The sequence below is a fragment of the Capsicum annuum genome, chromosome 10 (assembly GCF_002878395.1).
Source record: "Capsicum annuum cultivar UCD-10X-F1 chromosome 10, UCD10Xv1.1, whole genome shotgun sequence".
In the NCBI taxonomy this organism is placed as follows: domain Eukaryota; kingdom Viridiplantae; phylum Streptophyta; class Magnoliopsida; order Solanales; family Solanaceae; genus Capsicum; species Capsicum annuum.
Window position 1 is genome coordinate 1,585,015 of NC_061120.1, and position 21,676 is coordinate 1,606,690.

Sequence of the window (21,676 nt, forward strand, 5' to 3'; positions counted from 1 at the left end):
AAAAGGCAAAGAATTCCCCAAAAGTTAAAGGGGCCACTTAGCAACACTAAATATATTAATTAGTTGCTTTAATTATATTTTTATTCTATCTTTAATGATGAGGATTTGTTCAAATTTTGATGGAGAGAATTAATTGATAGTTGTATTAGTGAGCAGGGGCGGAACCAGCTTTTTAGTAGGGCTTCATGCGAACTTCTTTCGACGAAAAAATATATCATTTATATATGATTACAATTAATTTTTATGTATCTTATAATAGATGTTGAATCCCCTTCAGCTAGGTTTTCTTCAAACATTAAACCCCCTTAGTTGAAATCCTGACTTCGCCTTGAGAGATTACCAAGGCATAAGTTGCTCGAGAGACCGCAATTATCTACTTAAACACTAACTGATTCGTCCATTGATAGAGTTACTCCGTATATGTGTTACGTTGTGGGAGAAGCTGTATAATGTATTATAATGTATTTCCGTGAAATTAATCGAAGCATGCATAAGCTAATCCAGACGCCATAATTATCAGCTAATATATCAATTATCTTTAATACTTACAAAATGACCTAATTATCTAAATATTATATATATCATCTGTGAATAAGTTTAAACTCTAACTATAATTTAGACAAATAAAAATTGTGTTAGATCTATTTATCAGTGATCATTTGCGATTTCAACTTCATTTACTCAAATTGTATACAAAAATTGCTTGCGATTTCAACTTCATTTGTCTGAATTGTACATAACAATTACCTGCTATTTTAACTTTACTTGCTCAAAGTGTATCCAACAATCTGAACTGAGACAATCTTTCTGGATTCGCTCCGCCTTATTTTCTTGCATGGTACTATAAGTTATGGACCCATATAACTTTTATCATAGTTCACAAAAAGATCTATTTGTCCGTGATTACTCGTGATTCCAACTTCACTTTCTCAAATTGTATACAATAACTTGAACTGAGACAATTTTTTTGAATTCGCTCCGCCTTGTTTTTTTTGCATGGTACTATAAGTTATGGACCCATATAACTTTTACCATAGTCCACAAACATCTTTATCATGTTGTACAAGAAAAAAAACAAAAACAAAAAAGAATGATTCAGCTTAAAACACTCACAAAAAAACAAAATATTTTTGTATCACATGACAAATTTTTTCAAATGATATATGATTTCTCTAATTTCCATGTAACTTCCAGGAAAGAGAACTAGCAACAAATATAACCAACCAAATATCACCACATTTACATAAATAATATATAGTACATATTTGTACATACATATATAATTATATATATATATATATACAACACATCTATTTTCTTGGACCAATATATAGCCTCAACTTATAAGCTCCAACAACTTCAATCATTTACAATATAGTACATTTTACCAGCTTTTTCTTTTTTTCACTTCTCTTTCCTAGTAAAAGGACTATATTCACATTGGCTCTCATATTTATCGAGGTGGTCGCAACTAGTTTTGGTCAAGAGGGTTCATCTGAATCGCCTTTTGTGCAACAAGGTTGGGCCAAAACAACTTTTTGTGTGTGTGTGTTTTCATATTTTCTTGAAATTCTATAATAGTGTTAAAGGCGGTTCAGTATTTACTTTTAAGTCACTTGAGCGGTAAAAGACAGTTCAAGATTTACTTTAGGTCGCAGGTTCAAATTTCAAAGGTGGTTCAAGATTTACTACAAGTCATAGTAGGTTTGACCTTCTTTGACTTAAGGGAAGCTTCTATTGTAGCGGTAAAAAGCGGTTCAAGATTTATTTTAGATCGCAAATTCAAATTTCAGGTGTGACATTTATTGCATTATTATTTCAACTTTCTTTTTTTTTTTTCCTCCAAAACTCCACACTTAGTATCATCTAGAAATATAGATAAAAATCGACATGATTCAACATGCTCGTGAGCTTTCAAATATCTTCACGCATCACTTCTGTCTCTCCTAAAGTAGCCACTCATTTCTGTGTCATGTCAACGTCCTTCACCTGTCAAAATTTCTGACTTCGCTACTAACCTTTGATAAATACTTCCTTCACCTGTCAGAATTTCTAACTTCGCTACTGACCTTAGATAAATATGGCAACTTCCTTCACCTATCAGAATTTCTAACTTCGCTACTGACTTGACCTTTGGTAAATATAGCAACTTCCTTCACATGTCAAAATTTCTGACTTCGCTACTGACCTCAGTAGTTATGACTCACTCATGCATGGTGGCAAATGTAGTTGTAACTTTTAAGTATCATCAAATTATCTCAAGTGTGACATTCTTGTAATTTTTATTTTTTTTTAAATTGTCTTGTTAGAATTTCTGGCTTTCGATGGAGACAATATCATGCATGGAGGCTCTTCATGAGGATCCTCTAGGTTTTGAAGATTATTTTCCTTCAATGGTTGACACATTGGGTGTTGAAAGATTCATGGAGGAATTATACAATGGTTTTTGTTTGTTAATGGATGTAAGTGTAGGACTCATCACATTTGAAAGCTTGAAGAGGAACACAACTTTGATGGGGTTAAATGAATTGAGAGATGATGAACTTGTTTGCATGTTGGCTGAGGGTGATTTAGATGGAGATGGTGCTCTTAATCAAATGGAGTTTTGTTCACTCATGTTTAGATTAAGTCCTGGATTAATGATGGAGGGATCTCAACCAGGCGACTTACGAGTCAGTTCCTGACCTGAGTAATCAAACTTATGCCCAGTGGGATCCTGGGGTCCTCTGACATGTGGTCAATACTTTCGTTTTAGAAGTCAGTGATCGAACTTATGCATAGTGGGGTCCTGGGTTCTCGAATCTGTGCTTGATACTTTCGTTTTAGAAGTCAGTAATCGAACTTATGCCCAGTGAGGTCCTCTGATCTGTGATTGATACTTTCGTTTTAGAAGTCAGTAATCGAACTTATGCCTGGTGGGGTCCTCTCATCTGTGGTTGATACTTTCGTTATAGAAGTCAGTAATCAATGTTATGCCTGGTGGGGTCCTCTGATCTGTGCTCGATACTTTCGTTTTAGAAGTCAGATTGGATTTCCAAGAAAATGTATGCATGATCTAGGGACCTATTAATTTATAATGTTAATTCCTAGCTTTTTTTTAAATTATTCTTATCATTTTTTTAAATTTTTATTTTATTTTATTTTTTCTTGTGGGAGATAAGGAGCATGTACTATAATTGCTCTTCCTTGTAATATGATCATTTATATGATATTTCAAATAAATTGTGTAATGGGATGTGGAAATTCTTTTTGATAATCTAGTGTAAAACTTGAAGTTATGTTGAAGTGTGTAATTTTTTTATTTAAAAATTTAAATAATTAATAATTAATTTAAATTTACACATTTCGATATTCTCATTTACTCTTGAGACTACTACATAACACTCCCCGCATGCCAAGGCCTATAAACTGACGTGTGGACAGCATAAGATGAGATCCAACATTAGGTAAATCAAAAATCGAGATTAATCTAATCATGATATGAAGTTAAAAAAAAAAAAATAGATCATAAAATTGCATGCTTTGCTCTTTAAATGAGATCAGCTCATGTTTGAGCATGAGGAATCACTTTGTGTCGACCTGTTGTCAATCCACTTTTCGACCTCATTTGAGAATGGAAAATTGGAGCATTTTATTCATCGATGGATGAAGAATCGCGAACATAATAATTCCTAATTGACCATGTCCCCCCCCCCCCCGCCCTCCCCCCCTCCAAAATAAAGATACTTTCGAGAAAAGACGGACTTTGATTTTTGTCCTTTAGCAATCAAACTTAAACTCTTAAAAGTCTAGTAGGGATCGCATAACCTAAGTTCTTTAAAAACTAAAGTCATTCCCGAACATAACTAATATGACACGGAAATATAAACTTATACTCATGAAAAAGTGGTTTGCTATGACGAACAAAAATTAAAAATCGACACAAAATAAGGGCAAAAGGCAAATCTTTTGAACCTTGAATCTAACTCAATTTAGAAATAATTCATCAGCTGAGAATTAATCGAAATCATATTTTTAAAAAAAAATCAATTTCACATCCTATAACTTATATAAGACAACTCAACACTAAATACCAAATGATTAAAAGAAAAAAAAATAGCCATAAATTATTTTTTGTGTGACTAATAAATTTTTTTAATAATTCATCTCTAATCCATTGTTAAATTGAATTAGCAAACCGAAAAAAAATAAAATCAAGAATGTTAGTTGAGGAAACTTCATATGTCTTTTAATGATGATGTGATATGATTGGTCATATGGATATGTCCTTTTAGTAGACATGCATTGATTGATATATGACAATAGACCAAACAACATTGTTGTTTTTTTTGAAATTTGTTTGATTTTTTATCTGCTGTTCGATATTTATATTGGGATTCGATTAAATTTGAATTCAGTGCTTTCAGCATGTTTTCTTTCTTGCTTTCTTTTATTTTTTTCTACCTGATGTCTGATGTACGTATTTGAGATCGCTCCCAATAGGATTTTTTTTTGGTTTTTCAACCGATGTTCGAGCATATTTAGGATTGACTAAATCTGAATTCGGACATTGCAGGACTTATTTCTAGAAATGACGCTCGTAACAAGATTTTTTTATTTTATTTTTTTTAATCTTTTCATGTGATGTCTTGTATTCGTATTTGGGACCACTCCCAACAAGTTTTTTTTTTCTTTTTGTTCTTGTTGCTTTCCACCCGATATTCGATATCCATATTTAGGACCGACTAAATTTAGATTCGGACATTGTAAGACTCATTTCTGAGAGCAGCGCTTCCTATATGGATTTCTTTTCTTTTTTCCATTCTTATTTTTCTATTCTCGTGAAATCGAACTGAAGACATCTGATTAAGAATAGAGAATTATAACCATCTCGCCACAATTCATGCCGATTACGCTATTTTTTCATGAATGGAGCGTATAAGTCTCGCTCACTCTTACGCTCGTTTAGTAGACAGTAAGTGGAGCGTATAAGTCTCTTTAACGATAACATGAGTACTACATGAGTTCGTAAATAAAGTATTGAACGAGCGTGAATTGAAATGATATAGTAAAATTACTTTTGCATATAAATATTGTTACTTTTAGATTCTATCAGGTTCGAACTTTGAACATGAATTGTCAAATAATCGAACCCCAATATAAATAATCAATCATACAGTAAGTGGGACACCAAGAAAATAAAGACAAAATGGAAAGGAAAAAAAACCAGAAAATGGCAAAGTACAAAACTTGTATTTGTATAAGAGAAACACAATTCCAGACTCCATCTGTAGAATTACGTTGAATATGTTATATTGTCATGTGAGTACATTGAATACGTCGTTGTTGTTATGTGAGTACACTTAACGCATTGTTATTACTCAACATAATTTCAGACTTTACCTGTAAAATTACGCTGAATATGTTATATTTTCATGTGAGTACACTGAATACGTTGTTGTTGTTGTTATGTGAGTACTCGTAACGCATTGTTGTTATTACTCACATAATTCATTTGTTCGAAGCGCCTTCATTGGTCTCACGAACCCTATCGCTGATGAACATGTCTCTTCATCCTGCATTGTCACGTAAGAAGAAATCACAACAGAGGCGGATTCAATATATAAATTGATCGAAGATGCACGTGCGTGCACGTATTGTATCAGACTAGGGGTGACAAATGGACGAACTAAAGTCAAACTTGAGCATGTCAAAATAAAAAAAAGTGAATGTCAATGTATTTGAGCCAAGTGTCTATGGGAAACCGTCGGTTTGCCCATACAAAGATAGAGATACGATCTGCATACATTTTGCCCTTTCGGGACCACACTTGTGGAACTATATTCTACACAGGTTATGTTGTTGTTATCGGGAGTGTGTTTTCTCTTAAATTATTAGCTTAAGTTCTTCTGACAAGGACGGAGCTATAAATCTGCTTACAAGTTGGACAAAACTCAATAGCTTCGTTCTGAACCTTGTATTTGTATTTTAAAATCCACTTAATTTTTATAATTAATTTATCAAAAATCTCATAAAATGCCTCTTTTTAAATTTCTGAATCTGTAAACTCAAAATTTTAGATTCAATCTCCACCTCAGCATCCAAACTTTTGCCTAACTAAGCTCCCGTAATGCGCGAGATCCATCGATTCTAACTCCACCTCAATGTCCAACTTTTTACATAGGCATAATACATAAACATGCCTTTAAACTTAGCCTCAATTCACAACTACGATCTCCAACTTTGGATGTGCACAAGTAGACACTTAAACTTGCATAAAGTTGAACAAATAGAGATACGCGTCCTATGTGTCATGATACACATAAAACGCGATATGTAGTACCTGAATTGGCCACGTAAGATGCCACATAGGACGTATGTGTATGCTTGTTCATTTTTATACAAGTTTAAGTGTCTACTGATTCATATCCAAAATTGAAAGACGTAGATGAAAGTTGAAGTCAAGTTAAAGAGCACATTTATGTATTAATTATGACTTTTACATAACTAAGCTCCCATTTAGTTAAAGAGCACATTTTTCTATTATACACCATTCTATAGGAGATTGTTTCCACAACTCGAAATCATGACTTCCTGGCCTCATAATGACAATTATTACCAGTTACGCCAAGACTCCAAAATGTAAAAAAAAAACAGCTCAAAACCACAACGAGTCTATTATACACCACCTTATCCTACATTTCTATAGGAGGTTGTTTCCACAACTCGAAACCATGACCTCCTGGCCTCATAACGCCAACCATTACCAGTTATGCCAAGACTCCAGAATGTAAAAAAAAAGCAGCTCAAAACCAAAACGAGTCTATTATACACCACCTTGTCCTACAGTTCGGTAGGAGGTTGTTTCCACAACTCGAAACCATGACCTACTAGTCTCATGACGACAACCATTGCCGGTTACACCAAGACTCCAGAATGTAAAAAAAAAAAAAAAAAGCAGTTCAAGACCATAATGAGTCTATTATACACAATCTTACCCTACATGAGTTTGTTCTCACAGCTCGAAACTATGACCTACTGATCTCATGACGACGACCATTACTAGTTACGTCAAGACTCCAGAATATCAAAAAAGCAACTCAAAACCACGACGAGTCTGTTACACACCACCTTATCCTACACTTCTATAGGAGGTTGTTTAATTTCCACAACTCGAAATCATGACCTCCTGGCCTCATAACGCCAACCATTACCAGTTACGCCAAGACTCCAGAATGTAAGAAAAAGCAACTCAAAACCACAACTAGTCTATTATACACAACCTTACCCTACATTTCTTACAGTTCCTACAGAAGGTTGTTTCCACAGCTCAAAACCATGACAAGTCTATTATACACAAACCGTACTCTACATTTCTACACATGAGGTTATTCCACAGCTTGAAACCATGACCTCCTAGTCTCAGTGGCGGAGTCAGGATTTTCATTGAGGGAGTTCAGAAGTAAACACACGTACTAGTCGAAGAGGGTTCAACATCTACTATATATACATAAAAATATTTTTGACTGTGTAAAAATAATATAATTTTCCATCGAAGGAGGTTCGGATGAACCCTCTGATTACAAGGTGGACCCGCCACTGCCTAGTCTCATGATGACAATCATTAGCAATTACGCCAAAACTCCAGATGTTTAAAAAAAAAAAAACAACTCATCATAACGATGACGAGTCTATTATACGCAACCCCACCTTACATTTCACATTTGTACAGAAAGTTATTTCCACAGCTCAAAAATCAAACCATGACCTCCTCGTCTCATAACGACAGCCATTACCAGTTACGCCAAGACTCTAGAATGTAAAAAGAGCAGGTAGCTAGCTAGTAAGTAATCAATTACCTCAGAATGTAAACAATCACTTTCCCTCAATCTCTTCCATGGAGAAGAAGAACAACAACCACCACCACCCTCCTCCCTAGCTCCTCCACCATCTCCAGCACCTGATAAAGAAGATGAAGAAGGCAATGGAACAACTTGATTCCCATCATCTTCACAGTTCTCATCATCATCAATGTCACTCTCATCATCACTGCTACTCACGTATTCATCATCACTGTGATCATCATATGTATCCAACTGATAGTTTTCCTCAACACGTTCAACAACTGCATTACGCAATTGAACAGTACTAGGGTTTTCGATACAGGAGTTGCAGATTGACAGTGTAGGAGAAAGCTTAGGACCAGAAGCTGACCATGGAGTTGTGTTCGAACACGAATGACAAAGCAGATTTCTAGAGTGTTTAGCTACGAGGAAGTTTGCAGAATGAACATTGGAATCACAGTCAAAGCAAAGGCTTGCTTCATCTGATTCACAATACATTCTTGCTCTCTTCTTGCAACACAACTCACACTTCTTGATGTTCATTTTTGTTTAATATATTTGGACAAGTTTGAACAAGTTTTTGAATGGAGAAATGATGATGTGTCTTTAATTATATATATGTATTTCCATGGTTCTTATAGTTTTAGGTACTATCCTAGCACCTACTTGAATATGGAGAAGAGTCAAGTTGCTTAATGTAGATTAGGTGGGGAGTGTAGGGTGAAGGTGTTGGGGGATGGGGGATATAACAGTTCTTATTTTTTTGGGTTTCTTAATTATGTGGTGTACGATATTTATATTGGAGTTAGATTAATTTAAATTCGCAACGAATAGAATCTGATGTCTGATATGTGTATTGGAGTCCGACTAATCCGAGGTCACGCCAAATAGGATCCATTCGAGGTTAGCATTTTTTACCAAAAAAAAATTTCATATTCAAAACTCGAACTCGAGAGCATGAAAGTTCAACTTATTAATGATAATCTTTATATAGGGTTGCATCGTGGGGGAGGGGGTATGAAAGTTCTTATTTTTTTTTGAGTTTCCCAACTGGTGTCCGATATCTATATTGGAGTCTAACTAATCTGAGGTTGCGCCAGATAAGGATCCATTCAAGGATAGCATTTTTTACAAAAAAAAAATCATATTCGGGACTCGAACTTGAGAGCAGGATCTCATCTGGTGTCCGATATCTGTATTGGAGTTCGACTAATTCAAATTCGTGCCGGATAAGATCTGGTGTCCGATATATCTGTATTGAATTTTGACTAATCCAAATTCGTGCCGGATGAAATCCATTTGAGGACAACCTTTTTGATTAAATTTTATTTTTTTTTTATATTCAAGACTCAAACTCGAGATCACGAAAGTTCAACGTATTAATGATATTCTTTATATAGAGTATTGGAAAATTTCCATGGTTATTATACTTCTATAGGTACTATCCTAGCACTTTGCTTGGATAAGAAAAAGAGTCAAGTTGCTTAATCTAGATTAGGGGGTTAGAGAGGGGGTTGGAGTGGGTGGGGTAGGGGTAGGGGGAGTTTATGATAGTTTAAGTTATTTTAGCAAAGAAAGAAAAAAAAAATTCTCATGTTTGATTGAATTAAGAATGAAAAAATAATTACTAAAAATTGTTGATAAATGGATTTATATGAAGGAGTCTGGTTGATTTGAAATTAATAATAGATACTATAAAGTAGAATTTACCTCTCGAGTATAGTCAAAGTTGTTATGATATATTTTAATTTTATAGGGATTTCATTATTCTTTTGAATTTAATTTGAGTAGATTTGTGTCATCCTTTTATACCGACGTGATATCACGTCAGGTTAACAAAATAAAGATGCTACGTCAGTTAAAAAGAATGATAAAAATACGTTAAAATTTAGTTTGAAAAGGTAATAGAACCCCTATAAAATTAAAGTGTGTTATATCAGATTTATCATAATTCAGGTATACTAAATGCTTTTACTCTAGCTAAATTCAACCTAAACTTTACTTAAAAAATGACATAAAATTCAAATTTCATCTTTATTTGTGAGGGACTAATTTTTATTTTTTTTCAATTTTGGTATAAATTAAAATTGCTACAAGATAGTAGGTAGCTTTCGTGACTCTAATTTGAAAGGATATGATATATAGAGAGAGAAAAGGGGAGGCTTAGAGTAACTGGTAAAGTTGCTGTCAGGTGACCAGGAGGTCATGGGTTCAAGCCTTGGAAACAGCCTCTGACAGAAATGTAAGGTAAGACGGCGTATAATACACCTTTGTGATGGGGCTCTTCTCCGAACACCGTGCACCGCGGTAACTGCCCTTTTTATATATATATAGCCATTTTTATGACCAAGCAAATTTAGATTCTAGTTACATTTTGCTTACATGGCCATTTTTAGTCCACATAAGAGATTCAACCATGTGAAGTCCACATGTAGTCCATGGCTCAAAAAATTTATCATTATTTGTCCTTGGAGTATGGGCTTTTTATATGATTATTATTGTATTACGAGAACAACAAATTCAGTATATTCTCACGTAGTGGGATCTGGGAAGGATAGAGTGTATGCAATTTATATCACTATCTCTAAAGAAGTAGAGAGACTGTTTCCGATAGACTTCCGACTCAAGATAAAAGTAATATACAAAAACATCAAAAACATAGAACACGATAAAATAACATAGGTACAACATCCACAAAAAATTTAGATAAGAATATAAAATAAAATATAAAATATTATTTTGGATAAGAATAAAAGGGAAAAAGAATTGACTTAGCCTAATCAACTTGCTCTCTATCTTATCTTGGATATAATATAATAACATTTTTATAAAAGAGATTTTATAGATTTTTAATTTTAAGTTGGTCATGATTTTATTTTATTGTAATTCAAATAAAATTAAAACAAATGGGATATATAAATCCATTACTTCAAAATATAATGATTTTATCACTTATTTTTAATAGAAACTGTATCGAAAACAATCTATTTATCTCCACAAAAAATAAGAATAAAATATGAATATTTCTCCTCAGACTTCACTTACGAGATTATAATATGCATGTTTTATAGTTGTTAACTTCAAAAATATAATGACTTTGATTATATTTTTTTAGCAGAGAATTTACTGAAAATAATTTATTTACTCACAAAAGGTAAGAGTAATTTATTCCGCTCCTCATATCATATTGTGTATGTTGTTGCTAGGTTCAAGAATATAATGGGTTAATACCAAACCTTACATAGTTTTAATATTTTTAAATTATAATTTTAAAAAGACAAAATATTTATTAAACAAAAAAAGAGAAAAAAATCCAACCATTCTATCACAAAAAAAAGTGGACTACATCATGAATAATAATTGAGACAAATAGCGATGGGATGAGAAATAAAATAAAATACATGGTGGACAAAGTTTTGTTATACTATCATGCACCGGATGAAGCTGCTTCTTTCTTAACCAGAAGTTTTGGATTCGAGTCTTGATATAAAAAAAAAAAAAAAAATTAATTGAAAGCATTTTTCTCAACGGGATCTTATATTATGCAAATTCAAATTAGTCGAGTTTTAATGCGGATATCGAACACTAAATAAAATTTAAGAAAAAAAATGTTGATTTAATTGATGACATGGAATTTAGACCATGTGAACATGTCTTATGTGGCATCAAAATGAGTATGTTCCTCCTTCCTTGAGATTCTAATCTTGCTTACATGGACAAATCTTGATTTTGTCATCAATGTGTGACTATGTGAGAGAGAAATTTTTTTTCTAATAATTTTTTATTAATTGTTTGTGAAAGCAAATTGTGGATAAGAGAGGTACTTTGCACCAAGTAGGGTGGGGGGTGTGGGAGGTGTGGGGGTTAGGTGTGGGCATTATTTTACTATGTTCTCCGTCTTATTTTACGTGACATTATTTAATTTAATATGTATAAAAAAATATTTTTGAAGCTAAAATAATTTTTAGATATTCGTATATATGATTATAAATTGAAGGCCTTGAAGTAACTGATAAAGTTGCTGTCGTGTGATCAGGAGGTCACGGATTCAAGCCTTGAAAACAACCTCAGACAGAAATACAAGGTAAGGTTGCCTGCACATAATGAAAGCTTTAATGTATCAGACTATCTTTTTTTTTTTATAATTATAAAATTATTTTATTAAAAATAAAATATGAATTTAAAAATTAAATTATTTTTTAATTATAATAATGTGATATTTTTTGGAAAGAAATAAAAGTAAAAATGCCATATAAAATGAAATGGAAAAAGAGATAGTATATGATATGAAAGATACCAACTACCAAGTTGCAATTTTCATCAACAAATGTGAGGTCTTTAGGGCCACAAATTATATGTACATTAGAATTATTATTTTTTTATTAATGATATACTATATAAATGGTAATCGAGAGTTTATCAAAAATAACTTTTATACTTGTGAGATAGACCTAAGATTTAGGTGCGTGTTATTTTATTTTATTTTTGAAATTTCACTTTATGAAATTATATTAAATATATTGTTATTTTTGTTGAGCTCTTAAATGTCACATAATATTAATCTTAAATTTGTTGCTATCAAATTAAAATCGGAGAAATAATTTAAAACAGAGAAAGTATCATTTATATTATATAAAGTGGATACATTTTTTATATATATGTATAAATGTGTATCTAATAATATATAAAACTCTATAAAAATTATTTTATCGATTTAATTTATGTAACGATATTTGCCTGAACCCTAAATTTTAAAATATTAAAAACACTTTTGATTTTGTTTACTAAATTTGCAAAGACTCTTCTATTTTTTGTCCATTTGGAACCCATCATATGCATGAACTATACATACTCAGGGGCGGAGCTAGCCTTGTTTGGTGTTCGGCTGAACTTCCTTCTATGGAAAAATATATTATTTATTTATATATGATTAAAATTATTTTTATATGGTTATAGTAGGTGTTGAACCCCCTTCGACTAAGTTTTCTTTGAATATGGAATCCCTTTAATTGAAATCCTAAATTTTCTTTGAATATGAAACCCCCTTCATTAAAATTCTGGCTCCGCCCTCTGTATATACTCATTGAATTGACTTTATTGTGTGCCTCATATTTTGCAAGCAACAAAGTAAGTTCACACTTAGGTTTCATCCACTTCTTGTTTAGGGTTGGGCATAGTTTGTGTCAATTCAAATACTGGTTCCGTTCACTTTTATTTATCATATTTTAACTTAATTCGACCATTTATAAGAAAATAATTATTAACATGACTAATTTATCATAATATCTCTATTAATTGATGTCGATTATTGTGTCTTTAAATTGGTTTAGAGCATAAGCAATAATAGTTAAGGGTAAAATAGAGAATGATTTTTTTTTTTTTTAATTATTACAAAAATTGATTTGAACAAAAAATCACTCCATCACGCGCGAGATGGAGTGTGACTACAAACATTTTGCCACGTCAGCAAAAAGGAGCCACGCGACGTACTAAAAGAACAAGTTTGGGGGTACTTAAGACTAGGCAAAGTTCAGGTATACCCTGAATAAAACGTGGCAAGTTTAGGGGGTTAATAGATATTTTTCTCTATAACAATCAAATAATGTCACACGAACCGAAACCGAAAAAGTATTACTCTGTCCGTCCATCTTTACTTGTCCATTTTTCTATTGACATGGGAATTAAGAAACAGTAAATAATAAGGCTAATTTTACCATATTATCCTTTGATATTTAACTAAAAATTACACAAATACATAATTTATGTTTCCAATATTACAAAAAATCTCAACTCCCTAAAAATATTACAAAAATCTCAACATATACACAGAATGCTATGTATATGTCGGTGATATTATGTATATTAATAGGAAGAGATAGTAAAGTAATTAAAAAAGTGGAAGAGGGTGCAATTACTTCCAAAAAGGTTAATATTTATGTTATTTATACTAAATTTAATGTTTTGAAAAATTTATTAGGTAATGAATCGTATTTAATGTTAAGTGTAAAATAGGTAGAAATCCATAAACTATCCATGAATTTTAGAAACTGAATAAATATTATTTGACATCTCAAAATTTAAAAAATGGACAAAGAAAGATGAACGGAGAAAGTAAAAGGGGAAATTCTAAGTTCATGGAATCTCTCCAATCCCCTCCCCTGCCATGTACTGAGCTAGTATACAATGAATGAATTCAGATCTAACCAAAAATTATATTATTTACATATAATTAAAATTATATATATATAGTAGACGTTGAATCCACTTTGGCTAATTCATGTATGCACTTTTGAACCCCCTAATAAAATCTTGATTCCGCTACTGGACTCCCCTACCCAAGTGGCGGATCTACCCTTTTCCGAGGGGGTTCATCCGAACCTCCTTCGGTGAAAAATTATGTTATATATGCATGATTAAAATTATTTTTTATGTAAATATTCATATGTTCACTTATAAACCCTCTTAGTGAATATCCTGACTTCGATACTGCCTACCCCACCCCCCACTACCCTCCTTTTGTCTCTGAGTAGCAGTATTTTGATGGGGTTGTATGAGGCAGGCAGTAATAGGACCACTATTTTTGCAAGTGCAAGAGGGATGGTCTTCATGTATTCAACAGTTCAAACTTGTGGTTATTATTAACTAGGGAAAGTACATTGTACACTCCCTCTGTCCTGTATGCATATTGCATTAATGCACTTTCTCTTGTTTCTTTTTCATAAAGTATATACTAATTACTAATACAGTTCAAACAAGTAACAGAATGTTTACCAACGTCGTTACGACACATTGCAACTTCACAGGGATTCAATTATCCCCGACTTAATTTTAGCATATTTCTATCATCCTTTTATGTTGGCGTGACAGCTTTATTACATAAAATGAAACTCACGTTAAAGATACCACGTTAGCTAAAAAGATTAATAAAAGAGGTTACGTCAGCTAAAAAATATGCTAAAATTTAGTTCAAAAAAGGTAATAAAACCCCCATAAAATTGGAGTGTATAATAGCAAATTTGGTCATAGTTCGAAGGTACTAGATGCTTTACTCTTTATTTTGGACACTTTTTTGGGGGGTTTAGAGTTGCAAACTTTGTTGTTGTTGTTTGGAAAAAATACCTAGAGTAGCATATTTAAGTATTAAATTATAAAAAATAACAACACTTTTATCAAATTACATTTTGTAGCATATGTATTTGTATGTATTTATATTTTTGTAGCAACAGTTTGCAAAAATATAAAATACATATCGATCATAAGGGCAGTAAAAATAATATGTATTTGTATTTTTGTAGCAACAGTTTGCAAAAATATAAAGTACAACTTACTATATTATGTAATTATGAAACTGTTGCTATGAAACTCATAATTAAAGGGATAAGTATGTTATTTCTGAATTTTGCCCTTGAAATAATTTGTTAAGCCCAATGACTTCTTTTCAATTCTGCTTATTGGTTTCGATTCAGTTTTGAACAGTCCTAGGTATCATAAAAATCTTTTAAAAAAAAAAGAGTCCCTTGATTACACAATTCTAAAATAAAAATCGGAAATTAAATTCATTATAAAATCTATTTATCCTTTTTAGAAGACGATATGCCGTCACCCAGACCGAGATGCATTAACACTGCTTCCTAAGAGCAACGTGTCTACCAATTTCACCATAACGACCTGTCTTGAACTCATAAAGACTTTGAATAACCAATCGTCAAGATTGGGTAAGCTATTTAGTTTAGTAATGATTCAAATGGATTAATAACAATAAAAAGTCGTTCAAATAGGAATTGGAGGTTGAAGGTTCATTATTTTAGATTGAGAAAAGGCTCAAATATGCCACTGAACTATCATAAATAACTCATTTATGTCATCCGTTGAAAATTGAGCTCATTCATGTCATCGTCGTTACAAAAACCAGCTCATCCATGCCATTACTTTTTAACGGTGGTTTTCAAAAACAACTTTGTCACGTGACCTTTTATTAGAGGTCCACATCATTAATTAAAATAAGCAAAAAGGCTCAAATATGCCATTGAATTATCAGAAATGGCTCATTTATACCATCAGTTAAAAGTTCGGCTCATTCATGTCATCACCATTATAAAATCAACTCACTCATGCCATTACTTTTTAATGTGGGTTTTTAAAAATAGCTTTGTCACGTGATCTTTTATTAGAAGTCCACGCCATTAATTAAAATAAATCAATATTAATTTCAAAATATCTGAAATTAGTTAATATCAAAATTATTTATTCCAGCATTTATACCATAATGATGGGAGAAGTTATCTCATATACATGGCGGGATAATTGAAATAGCAGACTTGTTTTAAGCCGTTATTTGAAAATGATTTTTCAACAATGTACTCTCCATTAATTCGTAATGGGAGAAGTTATTCCATATGCATGGCCGGATAATTGGGATAACAGATTTCTTTTAAGTCATTATTTGAAAATGATTTTTTCAAGGGAAAAGACTCAAATATGCCACTGAATTATCAAAAATGGTTCATTTATTCCATCCATTAAAAGTTGAGCTCATTCATGTCATCGTCATAACAAAACTGGTTCATTCATGCCATTACTTGACTTAGTTTAGGAGTATATCAGGACTGTCAGATACAGTCAATTGATCCCTCCGCATACAACACAAAGTTGTTTTCTAAAAACTGGCTGTTAAAAGTAATACTATGGATGAGCCAGTTTTGTAACGACGATGGCATGAATGAGCCAACTTTTAACTGATGGCATAAATGAGTCATTTCTGATAATTCAGTAGCATATTTGAGCCTTTTCCCCTTTTTTCAATAATGTATATTCCCCTAATTCATGATGGAATAATGGAGAAGTTCTATTGGTACGCCTCTTTCTTTTTCTTGCTTGTCCTAATCATTCATTGATTTATTTTCTTGCAATTTCGGAGTATATATTGGAGTCACTGAAATTAAAACTAATCAGTTACTATAGGATAGAATTTTTGAGGTTTCTATTAAGCGTAACATTTATAATGATTTAGAATCAACTAAAAATAACCAAAGGATATACATTAATCACTATTTCTTCTGATTAGAAAAATAGTTATTGCTGGAAAAAAAATATTTTAATGGGTGTTGGTCGAGTTATGTTAAATGAATTAGTTGTTTTTAATGGGTCTAAGATATTTTAAAATTAATATTAATTTACTTTAACTGATGTCGCGAACCTCTTGTAAAAGGCCACGTGATAAAACTATTTTCGAAAATCCACCATTAAAAAGTAATGACATGTGTGAGCTGATTTTATAACGACGATGGCATGAATGAGCTGAAATTTTAACTGATGACATAAATAAGCCATCTCTAATAGTTTAATGACATATTTGAGTCTTTTTCCTTATTTTAATTAATGACGTGGACCTTTAATAAAAGACCACGTGGCAAAGCTGTTTTTGAAAACCACCGTTAAAAATTAATGGCATGGATGAGCCAATTTTGTAACGGTGATGGCATGAATGAGACAAACTTTTAACCGATGACACAAATGAGTCATTTCTAATAGTTCAATAGCATATTTGAGTCTTTTCCCTTTAGATTTGAGTTTTTAGTCTTAGTCTTTTTATTTAACCTGAAACTTTCCTATATTTTATGTTTTTTGCGAATTGAACTCTTGTAACTAAGCCGTTCTATATTCAATTAAGGAATAGAGTTCAAAAAGTTTCTAATACATAAATGTAGCCTTCGACTTGGCTTCAGCTAGCATCTACACCTCTAACTTCAAATATGCATAAGTAGGCACTTGAACTATCATGAACAAGAAGTCACAAGTTTCCTACATGGCAAATCATTTGAAATGTACGCGTGAGCTATGCCATGCAGAACGTGTCTACTTGTTCAACTTATAAGTCCTTTGCAAGTATAAATGTTCTGGGCAACAGTGAGATCTAACAGTGGAAGAAACATTAGACTGCATCCATACTGGCAGGAAATTTCTAATGAACTGAAGTTGACGTCGCGCTAAGACCAACAACATAGAAATTACGTTGTAAAAGTAGAGTTTACGTTGCACCGGAGGGACCACGAAGGATTCAAAGGCACGCGTTAAGTGAAAATCTATGACGACAACCACCTTAGAAACACAACATCTAGCAAACTACTACTAACAAACTAAAGTGAAAGAGAGCAACCACAATTCAGTTACAGAAAAAGGTTCTCACATAAGTGTCAAATTTTGTGCAGCAGAAGGTTTGCTTAACCCAACTTCCACGTGAAATCTGTCACCAAAGAAGCAGGTGCATCAAAGTCCCAGTAAACGAAGAGCATTATCAATAAACAGAAAGTCGATAGAAAAGGGAGTAGAGGTTCGGGGGGAAAAAAGCATCAAGTTTGTTCTGCACACCACGGCACAAATATTAACTACATAAGATATCAAGGCATACAACTACTTGATTAAACTGGTTTGCAACTCTCGTGTGGCGATCTGCAAAGACCAGACACCCTTATCTTGAAAGACCTAGTCTCTCTTGGATAGGGAAAGATCTTTTCGATATTTCATTTATCATTCCATTCATCCAATATATTGATTTGGTGTAACATTTTTTTTTTATTTGATTCTCCAGGAACGTCGAGCCTAGATATTTGAATTGTTTGCATTTAGGCACCACAACCCAGTTTAAGTGCACCTCAAATTCAATCATCTTTTGCTTACTAAACTTGCAAGTCCATGTATAGAGGAACAATGGCAAGAAAAATGCCAAAGGAGATATTCCTTTGGGAAGATAAACTACGGTGAGGTTAGGATTTGGTATTTCCTCAAGTCTCGACTCATTCTTGCAAAGAATCTTATGATTCGGGACCAATCACTGAAGATACATGACATAAAGAGAAATAAAATGCTATGTCGCATCCCACTTGTATTTTCCTCCAACATCTTTCACAATGTACCCTGAAGCAAAACTCGGAGAGAAATGATTCATTTATCTAATCTTTAGTGACGTGACAAAGTTGATTTAAGTTTTAACTTCACCCACAAAGCTTATTACAGGTAATAAGCTGTGGAGCACACAACCTAGTCCTAACAAAGCTTCTCCATGAATGCTAATCTCAAACGCAACCCCTGGGGTGCCAAATAAATTACATTATATATAGGAAGGAAGCTTTTCTTTTAACAAGGTAGAAACAACAATCTAAAACCAAATAAGAAAATATGTGTAACTCTCATCTAATCGAAGTCCTCTTACAAACTTACGTTAAAGAGTCGAAAGTAACCTAACAAGAACCCTACCGTATCATACAACAAGAGATAGCTCGCACAAAAGAATCCTGCCCTAAATTCTGCTCCTAAGAAATACAACTATCATTTATAAGCGGTGCAAGCAACAGAACTACAATGTTTCATAATCGAAAGACTAAAGTAATGAAATTTAAAATGAATATAGAGAAGTGACATTTTATTGGAAATAAATAACAAGGAATGTACCTTCCGTCCATTGTCTCTTCAAAGGACTTCTTAAGCAACTCTAAATCAATTGTCAGTCCGTGCACCCTTTTCTTTTGCTGGTTGCAATCCTGTTCCAATATTCAAACAAATGTTTTAGCATTGAAACACTAAGTTTTCTTGAATGTGCTTTTTGTCCAAGTTCTGGTTTCAACATTAGACATCTGTTTAATTTTCCAAAACAGTGCTTTCACGTGTTGGTAGATTTAAAGCCTATATATTCTAACATTATTTCAGCCAAACATATCATAATTGTTCTTAACTTAAAAATATCACATATTTCCTGCATTCTATTGCATATCCAAATTGTACGCATAAACCGTAAAAAGGATTTACCTTTCTTGAATGTAACTATTTGGGGAGTAATCCACCTAATTTCTTTTTGGTGTAAACGACCACAAAATCACAGAGTTGGCAGCAGTATACCACATTAAATTTACATTATAAAACAAGACAGGATCTTTCATTTCAATTAGGAAACCGGGAAACTGATAACCAGAAGCAAAAGTTGCATAAATTTACATACAAAGACCCGAAAATAACTGAGACAAACATTATGATGAGGAAGTTCGGAACCAATAACCACATACTCCCTCCATTTCAATTTTATTTGTCCTACTCTCCTTTTTAGTCACTTTCATGGAGAATTTCTCTTTCATAATGTATCATACTGTAATGTTTTAATGAATACAATGTTTTGATAGATTGTACTGTTTTAATCGTTATATAATGTCATATCAACAATTTGAAGGACAAACCTACAAAAAGCTAGGGTACAGAAGTAGAGTTACATAAAATAGGGCTTTTCGTCGTTACCTAACAATGCAATACATTGTATTTAAACAAACAACACAATACAATGCAATACAATACAATAGGTAACAACCATCGAAACAAGCAGTAACACAATACGATTCAAAAGTCTTATTTACTTTCATAAATTTCGTGTCAAGTCAATACCATACAAACAAATTAAAAACATAGGGAATAACTTTTTTGCATGCATACCTTGACGACCATCAAAAGCATCACGATACTCGCCTTCCTCCTCGTTTTCACGAGCAAAAACTACATGTTTAGGGGCAACATTTCCACCATCTTTCTCATCAACATGCCGCACAACAACAACAGGGCAAACACAGTGTCTAACACAGTAATCACCAACACTTCCAAGTCTCCCATCTCTCCCTCTTTTTTTTGCTCTGAATCCTCGACTTTCTATAATCACTGCACTCAACCCTAACCGCTCAACCTCCAAACATAACCTCTCTTTCATATCATGATCATTCACTATATGAATTTCATACGGAATTTGTGCTTCATCAAGAATTTTTGCTAAATCAAATGATTTCGCAATGGCAAACACATCGAAATCATTTTCAGGTTGACGTTGAGACTCAACGTCATTGTTATCAGTGACTAATTTGTCCTTAACCTACATTTTGATGATAGCTCTACCACGTCATCTACTTTTCTAGAAGGTTATTCTTCAAATTGTTGATGCATGACATTATATAACGACGAAATACGATACAATCAATCCAAACGTTGTATTCATTAAAATGATACAATACACCACAATATATCACAAAACATAAATAAAACAAGTTAATAACCAGGCAAACAAAATGAAACGAAAGGAGCAATTTTTTCACAAATACGTTGACGATCATCACAAGCATCATGATACTCGGCTTCCTCCTCATTTCCACGCGCAAATGCTCCCCGTTTACGACCAACATCCACCGTCTTTTTTTATTATCATACCTCACAACCACAACAGGACAAACACAATGCCCAACACAATAATCACTAAGACTACCAAGCCTCCCATCACTCCCTCATCTCGTCACCCCAAATCCTCTACTCCCCATTATCACCGCACTCAACCATAACCTCTCAACCTCCAAACACAACCTCTCTTTCATATCATGATCCTTCACTATATGAATTTTATACGGGATTTGTGTTTCATCAAGCGGTTTAGCTAAAACAGATGATTTCGTTGTCGTAAACTCATCGAAATCATCTTCGAGTTTACGCTGAGACTCAACTTTATCGTTATCAATGACTAATTTGTCCTTATCCTACATTTTGATAATAGCTCTACCACGTAATCTACTTTTCTAGTTCAAATTGTTGATGCATGACATTATGTATCGATGAAAGACGATACAATCTATCCAAATGTTGTATTCATTAAAGCAATACAATACAACATAATACATTATAAAACATACGTAAAACAGGTCAAAAACCAGACGAAAGGACTAGTTTTTTCACAAATACCTTGACGACCATCGCAGGCATCATGATACTCACCTTCCTCCTCATTTCCACGCGCAAATGCTCCGCGCTTACGACCAACATTTCCACCATCTTTCTCA

At 33.0% G+C, this 21,676-nt stretch overlaps 2 protein-coding genes and 1 non-coding gene across 3 annotated transcripts in view; 1 reads left to right on the forward strand and 2 right to left on the reverse strand.

The window, feature by feature from the left end:
* The first annotated feature begins 842 nt into the window (after window positions 1-842).
* LOC107844087 lies at window positions 843-3,255 on the forward strand. Its single transcript, XR_007046040.1, has 2 exons — window positions 843-1,793; window positions 2,310-3,255. It is a non-coding gene; the product is annotated as an uncharacterized LOC107844087 (transcript).
* Window positions 3,256-5,213: 1,958 nt separating this feature from the next.
* LOC107845910 (zinc finger protein CONSTANS) lies at window positions 5,214-8,576 on the reverse strand. Its single transcript, XM_016690415.2, has 2 exons — window positions 7,839-8,576; window positions 5,214-5,555 (listed from the first exon to the last, which is right to left on the reverse strand). Exons 1-2 carry the CDS (start codon window positions 8,364-8,366, stop codon window positions 5,478-5,480), a joined length of 606 nt encoding a protein of 201 aa, XP_016545901.2. The 5' UTR covers window positions 8,367-8,576; the 3' UTR covers window positions 5,214-5,477.
* Window positions 8,577-17,771: 9,195 nt separating this feature from the next.
* The window catches only part of LOC107845480 (universal stress protein PHOS32), a 4,738-nt gene continuing 833 nt past the window's right edge, over window positions 17,772-21,676 (reverse strand). The window contains exons 2-5 of the mRNA XM_047398365.1: window positions 21,579-21,665; window positions 20,298-20,516; window positions 19,272-19,360; window positions 17,772-18,066 (exon numbers count right to left, since the gene is read on the reverse strand). Of these exons, the coding sequence (XP_047254321.1) occupies window positions 19,317-19,360; window positions 20,298-20,516; window positions 21,579-21,665 (350 nt within the window). The 3' untranslated portion in view covers window positions 17,772-18,066; window positions 19,272-19,316. The remainder of the gene's footprint in view (window positions 18,067-19,271; window positions 19,361-20,297; window positions 20,517-21,578; window positions 21,666-21,676) is intronic.

Excerpts from the sequence above, each read along its gene's own strand:
- LOC107845910 (XM_016690415.2), bottom strand. The coding sequence starts at position 8,366 with ATGAACATCAAGAAGTGTGAGTTGTGTTGCAAGAAGAGAGCAAGAATG. Across the intron at positions 5,556-7,838 it reads GTGATTGTTTACATTCTGAG|GATGAAGAGACATGTTCATC; the intron begins GTAATTGATTAC and ends GTGACAATGCAG.